Consider the following 8,146-nt stretch of genomic DNA (forward strand, 5'->3'; position numbering starts at 1 on the left):
GTTTGGCATCTAAATGACTTCAAATAATCCAAATTTTTGAACAGATCAATAATTTATGTTGTATCCTTTTGAGCCTGTATGGAAAAAGTTATGGATTTTGAAGTTCATCAAGTTATAAATGTGAGAACATATCAGGCTGGCTTGTGTTACCAGCCCGCATGTATATATGTATATATATATAGTCACGGAGGTATCCCGTCGGTTTGTATCACGAGTGAACAACAATGCTAAAGTGTCTATACCAGCTGGAACATGAGCTGTGGCGGAAATATATTCACCAAGCTATCTGTGCCAGATGATAATATTTTTGGGCCATTGTCCTCTTTGTTATTCAGTTAACAAAAATAAAGCTGAAATACGGCCTGGTCAAGCCGCATGTATGATGAAAACCAACAAACTGAAAGTTATAGTTCTCAACTCCTAAAAAGGACATATCAAATCAAGGCTCGAGGATAGGGTTGTTTGCTCGGCTCCCCAGATATGCTCTATGCTGGCCCAGGCACTAGGGTCAGCTAGCCCATGTGATGATATGATCTCGGAGCCACGAGGCGCGGTTGACTTGGGGCTCGCAAAAACCGGGTCACGTGTCTGTACACGACAAACGTATAAGCCTTCAAATGCACACGTAGCACATAATCTAAGCCATATCAAAACCAGCAAACCAAGCAACAGATTATTATACATAATAGGGTACATTTACCTGCTTGTCGTGTCAATACTTGGTCAGAAATTTGCTTCCATGCGCCACGTCCTATTGACCAGAAGCACATAATCAAAGTTATCCCATCATCTGACTGAGTTCGTCTTACGTTTTTGCTTAGGTTTAGGGCACAACAAGTCACCCTCCAATCGCTTCGCTAGCAGGGAAACTAAACCCTCCAGTTTACTATAAAAGGGACCTAGAGGCATCATGAATGGCAAGTCACATACCCAGAAATTAACCAGCATGAAGTCGTCTTCCTCCTCGATCGCCCTGACCTGCTGCCTCCTCCTCGCTCTTGTTGCGAGCCATGCCGCCTTCGCTGCTGCTGCCCAGTGCACGTTCGAGATCATCGTCAAGACAGGAGGCAGGGGGGACGCCGGCACCGACTCCCGCGTATCACTAGAAGTGAGCGCCGCGAGAGGCCCAACCCTGACGATCACGAACCTGGAATCCTGGGGCAAGATGCCCGCCGGCCACGACTACTTCGAGAGGGGACACCTGGACAGGTTCAGCGGCAAGGGCAGGTGCATGCCCAGCGAGCCCTGCAAGATGGTCCTGAAATCCGACGGTCAGGGCCACAAACCCGGCTGGTATGTGGACTACGTGAAGGTCACCCAGTTGGGCAGTGGATCGCCCAAGGAGCGCAAGTGGGCGGTGGATCAGTGGCTGGCCATCGATGAAGCGCCCAACCAGCTCTTCGCTTCCAGGAATGGCTGTGGCTTCGCCGCGGCATTGCCGTGATCCATGTAGCTCGATCGTCTAAGTGTGGGGTAACTTATTATATATTAAATATAAATAAATAAGTTCGAGCGCGCCGGAGATGTATGCAGTACAAGTGTTGTTAATTGTTATGGACGACGGCCGCGCCACTGTATGGTTCATCCAATAATGTAATCATGGTAACTTATGAAGCTAGCTGCAATAGTGCAATAATCTTATTATTACAGTTTCCTACGTACTCCCTAGCTAGTTATAAATAAGGATTGAAGTACATTATTAAGGAGGGCAAACAGGCAAGTTCTAGACAAGGTTTTGTGACAAGAATGAATCTTTCCGTGACATATTTCACACAATTTTCTATCTTCAAGTCCTTGGTGATGAAATTAAAATCGCGCAAGTTTTATGACGTTTGGCAGTTGAAAATATGCTTTTGACATTGGATTAATAGCATAAAAATTAAAACGATGGCTCTAACAAGTTTATGGTTGTTACTAATTTTTGATTTACACAACAAGGTAGTGACATCACATTCCAAACCTTTTGACAGAACTCTAACCGAAATAAGAACCTTATCAAATCACTTCTTGCTCTGAGATTATTACTTATTCGATCGCATTGCTAAGGTGCAGAAACGAATTCCATATTTTCCTTTATTTATTATCTTCACGTGTTTATGGGTTCCAAGATCACCTTATAAGAGGTTACCTTTCACTAATTGACACAACATCCTTCAAAAAGAAGCTGAAGTTCTTCCATCATCAGTCTACCAGATCAAGCTAAGGACAATGCTTAGCTAATTATTTATTCCATCAGTGGATCGGCGAGCTCATGTGCTGCATCCTAATTAGGATTACCTCAACAACCCATGGGTTTAAAATAGAACCAAAGATATGCACCAAGTCTCAGTGACATAAGCCAAGCAACAAAGCAACTAGAAGATTTGTGTACAATTGCTATGGTACCAGATCTCCCCATATTTCCCATGCCAAAACTCTGTTTTTTTGGGCTGATCATGAAAACCTCGATAAGTGGCCACGAAAACATGCGAGTCTTTACTCTCTATATATAGGGGTATGCTTTGCTAGGTTGAAGTACTCTCGTGTATATATAGCTGGCACTTAAGCAGGTATATAGAACCTAGCCTTGAACCTCAATATCTACAAAGTAATGTGATTGTACTATATGCATAATGAGATAGAAGCAAGGTCCACCTTGGGCACATGCCTTGCTTCTTCGTTTTTTTGTCAACAGAGTACATGGCCTACTACTAATAGAAGGGGAAACATAGTACATGGCACTTTGTTTACAGCCCTCTCACTGTACCCCTACCTCATAAATCCAAATAAAATTTAATGCCCATCGAGTTACAGTCAAACAGCAAGCCCCATGCACTAAAGTGCGTCCACCACCAACATGCAATGCTAACTGTACTGATGATTCTCCTGGCTGCATGCCCATTGCTCTATGAGTTAGGGTATTCTGTTGATGAAGTACATATACCACTGCAATTTTGCGTTACCCAGTCTAGTAATTCGTAGGGCCCGAAAAAAAGTATTTTGTACCTATTACAAGTTTTCTCTATGTTTTGTATTTTAATGAAAAATAAGAAACCAACTCTAATGCACCTGTGAAAAACCCCAGTAGCCTTTCACCTTGGGTCAATTGATTTTAATTTACCACCAGAATCTAAAAACCGTCTGGGTAGCAGTGGTTGACTTTGAGATGATGATCAGATAGTGTTAGAAAAGGAACTTGATGATTTGATACCTTGGTGTGCATACTACGTATAAAAATTGCATACTTGTTGTCTAGGGCTTTTTTTTTTCAGGGCAGTGTCTAGAGATATTGTAAGCTGTTGATTTTTTTTCCACGGAGCGGCGTGCGCCTGAATTTCATTACTTGTGAAGCAACAAAATTACAACAGGTTCAACCACACCTTACAGCGTTTTAGTGTCTTGCAAAGATTACAAACTTACTACTACACAGGGAAACTTATAACAGGGCACAGTCCTAAGCGGGAGATGAGCACACAGGGTTCTCATTTACATCTAGGAAAGCAAAAGCCAGGATAAACTAGCACAACAAACTGCCTTAAACAGTACGAGCCACATTTTCATCTAAAAGGGGCCAAACTCCACAAGCTCCAAGCTTAGGGGCAGGCTCCTTCCTGGGCATCCTTCGGGGGTTCTTATAGCACGCTCATCAGCGGCTATCATCCGAGTTGACATATCTTGATCAGCAACATGCTTGTGGAACAGCAATGCTGTATTCTTTCAGACCTTCAGCGCCTTTCCTCAGGGGGTCTTGGTTTTCCAGATTTTGTAAACCTGCCCAATAAGAAATAAAAGCGCAGGCAGAGCAGACAATCTCAGTAGGAGATCTTATCCTTTTATTCTCAAAACAGACATAGTTCCTCGCTCTCCAGAGAGACCAACAAATAGCAGCTTAACCCACAAGGTGAAACGGCTTTCCATTTTTAATGATGTGATTTGCCCAAATCCAGAATTGTCCAAATGAACAAGGGTGGCAATTGGCCGCAAAGACTTCAGCTACCAGGCTCTACACATATTTGGACAGAAAATACCCAAAGAAGAGGTGCTGCACAGTCTAATTGTCTCTTTAGAAGGCACAGATTTTGCTTCCAGACCACTTTCACTTAATTATGTTATCCTTGGTAGCATTTTGTATTGTTAGCCATAGGAAATTTTTGATTTTCAGGGGGGACTTCTGCTTTCCACAGCATCTTGTTTACGTAGCCACCAAAGGCAACAAACAGTATTCCTGAAATTATCACCCTCAAAAAGCCCTAGACTTCCACTCCAGCCGCTGCTTTGGAGGAGAGACCATGCCAGAGCTGCAGTGCAACTGTGCTGCCTGCCAATCTTCTCCGACCACGCCAAGTCCATCATCCCGGGCTCCCGGCCGTATTTAACTACACCAAGCTGAGTACAACGTCTACCTCTTCCTCTCTTTGTCGAGCTAGCCACCGACGTTGCCCTGCCACTATGCTTGAGCAGTGGACAGCATACGATTGGGTTATTTCAACTAGACGACCAGAAGGCAACCAAGCCGGAGCAGTGATACAGAAATTCCCCAAGCTTTGCATTCCTATATTGAGTCTTTTGTGTCTGACGAAAGCACAAATTTCTTATACAAGATATATGATCGAACCCATCAAAGTGAACAGCCTCGATACCTTATACTACTCTGCTTGAAGTACTCATATATAGCTAGCACAGCAGTCAGAACTTAGAATCTAACCTTTAACTCCTGCAGTAACAAGAAGGTACCACTATTTTACTCCTGCGGTAATGTGGTACAACCAAGTTCCACTTGTGCACACGCCATACTGCTTCTCTGTGTTGACAGAGTACACTACCTACTACTGACAGGAGAGAAAACACAAAGTAACAAGACCTCATGTTTATGTTACAAATGTTAGGTGCAGTCATGATCTCCTCCACGGAGTAGAAAATGAGTACTCTGCTCATTTAGGTTCCTTACACCTACAAGGTGCCTTTAATCTCTAGACAAGACTAGGGAATGTCTAGCAATAGAACTAAGTGTGTCCCAAGTAACGTTGTATATGTGATCGTGACAAGCATTTTTCATTAGACTTTGACTTTCTATAATTAACGATTACTGATTAAAACTACCAGTTTCTCTAGATGCATTCAGAAAAACAATCCGTGAAGATTTTTACAGCTACTATGCTACCATGTTTGAGTCATATCAAAGGCATTTACCTTCTTAGTCTGAGACATTGTGGACCCCTGTTGGTATTTAGCCAAATAATCGTACCTGCTTTTTTTTCGGCTAATGTTGCAACCACCAATCTTAATTGTACAAAATAATGGCCAGTCTACATATGGTGCAATATTATACTCCCTCCGTTCCAAATTGTAGGTCGTTTTGACTTTTGTTTTGACTTTTCTAGGTTCATAGATGTTTGTATGCATGTAGACATACACTATATTTAGGTGCACCTAAAAAAGCTAAAATGACCTACAATTTGGGACGGAGGAAGTACTACAGTAATATAACTAAAACATCTAAAAAAGAGCAATTATGTTTGTTTCATGACGTAATTAAATGTTCTGTGTTAATGTACAAGTGAAGTTGACAAGGATGTACACGTTTATTTTGGTAAATCCAGATTCTAACACGAATAATTAATCATGCAGTAGTGCAATAATCTTATTATTACAGTTTCCTACTTCGATATTCTGGCGCCTTAATTCTCCACCGAGCTTTTCCCGTTCGCATTTATCCTCTTCGCGTCCTGAAATATGACTATTCTGGCGCTCATAATAATGAAAAATGTGTTGCACTAATAATTATGCACTAAATCGCACGGGGCTAACATGCTAATTTGCATGAAGATAAAGCGTACCTGATAATGCAAGGCTTGTCAATCATACTGCTGCTTCGCTGGATTTAAATCTGTGTGCGCACCAGTATTGGAACCTAGGTGTCTAAACTCATGCATCACTGCTACACGGAAGGTAAGAGACCAAGCTGGAGCCTGGAGCGCATGAGAATCTCACCAGTTGTGGTGTAGTGTGACCTGGCTTCTCACCAGCCGGTCTCTCTCCAATCTCGAACATTTCCACTTCCGGTCCCGTGCGCATACGTATGAAAGGGCTATGGATCAGAGCAGAGCAGACTCTTCTCCAGTTCTCGTCCTAGGCTTTGGAGCAGAGCTTACTCTAAAATTCCGTCCTACCAAGCCCGTTCATCTGATGGGGTCATTCACACGGCTTTAACTAAACCTAGCTTTGAGGAATCTCTTGTGTGAGCCTTTGTGATACCCTCCAAAAAATTGTCTGGCACACAAGGAAATTTCGGTTTCCAGTAGTGTAGGAACAGCCCCCTAGTGCGGCACTTACAACTTGCATAACAAGTAACCTTAACTTAGAGGAAAATATTACAACAAACTCTATCCTTACCAACAATAACCAGAGCCAATCTCGAAGCCAACCATCTCGCATATACAAACTATACTGAGGGATAAGTGCAACATATCTTAACACCCGATCAATCATGACTTTGGATACAAGTTTAGATTGGTCTTGAAGAACTTCAATTGCTTGGACCCCATAGGCTTGGTAAAACCATCAATAACTTGATCAGCAGAACTGATGGTTCTTCGAACCGTCGTGGTCATTTTGCAAAAAAGTTCCTCAACTTTTTAGTAATCAACCCGCCATTCAAATTTTAAAGAGAGGGAGGGCTCGGTGGAAAAACAAGGGAAGGGAAGGGGTTAACGGGAAAAAGCTTCTAAAACAGAGAGGGGAGGGCGATTGGGCGTGGGCCGCCGCTCCTTCTGGCCGCGCGCCGCCGCACGCCTCCCTGCGTGCCCTGGCCCTTCCCGCGCCCCGCTCTCCCGCCGGACAGTCGCCGTCACAACTTGCCCGCCTACTCTGGACCTCACGGCCGGCCTGCTAGACCCCGAGGAGCGGTCGGAGGAGGACTAAGAGGAGTAGCTCGCGTGGCCCGCGGTTCTCCCCGCGCCCCACTCCCTCTTCGGACCTCCATCTCCGCGAGCACCCTCGCCGGGGGGAGGCGCCGCCGTCACAGCTTGCCCGCCCGTGCTGGACCTCGCGGCCGGCCTGCTGGACCCCGAGGAGCGGTCGGAGGAGGACGAAGAGGAGCAGCTCACGTGGCCTGCGTGGCTCCTCGCCGCCGCCGCCGGCTGCTCCATATCGCACGCCGGGGGCCGCCCGCTATACGCCACATCGTTGTCTCTCCACCATTTTCAATCCGCGGCTCCACCGTGACCTGGGAGTTCCTGTAATAAATGCCATTTGAAATAATATAGTGACCATGAAAAATTCAGAAGGAAATCCAAAAGAAAAAGAAGGAAAAATGGCAAAAAGATCAAATTCGGCCAAATTTTGACCGAAATTTGAATTTCAAATTTGAAATTCAGAAAAATTTGTCAAATATGTGGAACACAAGTGTAAGAATATTTAGATTTAAGGGATCAAGAAGTTGGAACCAGATTAGTGCCAATTATCACAAAAGAATTGGAGAAAGAAAAGAAGAACTCAGTTTACTGTTCACCGTCCGAAAATAGGAATTCAGGAAAACAGCCACAGAGTCTGTTTTCAAAATTCAATTCTGGAGAATTTTTCAAGCAAGTGCACCAGAACAACTATACCATGTTGAAATATAGACTTTGGACTACAATAATCATGAGTTGTTGGCCAGGAACAGTAAGAGGAAGGAAGTCAAACTCGAGCTCAAAGTCAGCACAAAATCACAAGTGACTGAAAACTCTGAATTTTAGCTAAGTCTGAAGAACAGCAATGCAACAACTTGGAGCTTGAATTCAGAGCCATTTAAATCAAAAGAGGTACTCGTTCATGAGCAAAATGGAACAATGGGACAATATAGAGCATGTTTGAGGTGAAGTTGGACTGAGGGCAGAAGGATTTGATCATGAAATCAAGTCATTAAGGGAGCTCCATAGCACTGACGACGACTGACTAAACTGAATGAAGGTTTCAGTTGCAATTCAGAAGAACTCGAGAAAACAATCCAAATTCCATCAAATTCGGTGTTTATCTCAAACCGACGCCAAAATAAAAGATGGCCAGCTTGAGTTTATCTCCAAGTTCTGTTAAAGCATGGGAGGCCATCGGATTGCGAATCGACCATCAATGGCTTCTGAAGATCGCGGGCGCCAGAAGAGCGGTGACTGAGCACCATGGCGTGTCG

At 43.9% G+C, this 8,146-nt stretch overlaps 1 protein-coding gene across 1 annotated transcript; it reads left to right on the forward strand.

The window, feature by feature from the left end:
• The first annotated feature begins 908 nt into the window (after nucleotides 1–908).
• On the forward strand, nucleotides 909–1,618 carry LOC117865175 (PLAT domain-containing protein 3). The gene has a single exon (XM_034749313.2). The coding sequence runs from the start codon at nucleotides 911–913 to the stop codon at nucleotides 1,442–1,444; it is 534 nt and encodes a 177-aa protein (XP_034605204.1). The 5' UTR covers nucleotides 909–910; the 3' UTR covers nucleotides 1,445–1,618.
• Nucleotides 1,619–8,146: the final 6,528 nt, after the last annotated feature.

The sequence above is a fragment of the Setaria viridis genome, chromosome 7 (assembly GCF_005286985.2).
Source record: "Setaria viridis chromosome 7, Setaria_viridis_v4.0, whole genome shotgun sequence".
Lineage (NCBI taxonomy): Eukaryota > Viridiplantae > Streptophyta > Magnoliopsida > Poales > Poaceae > Setaria > Setaria viridis.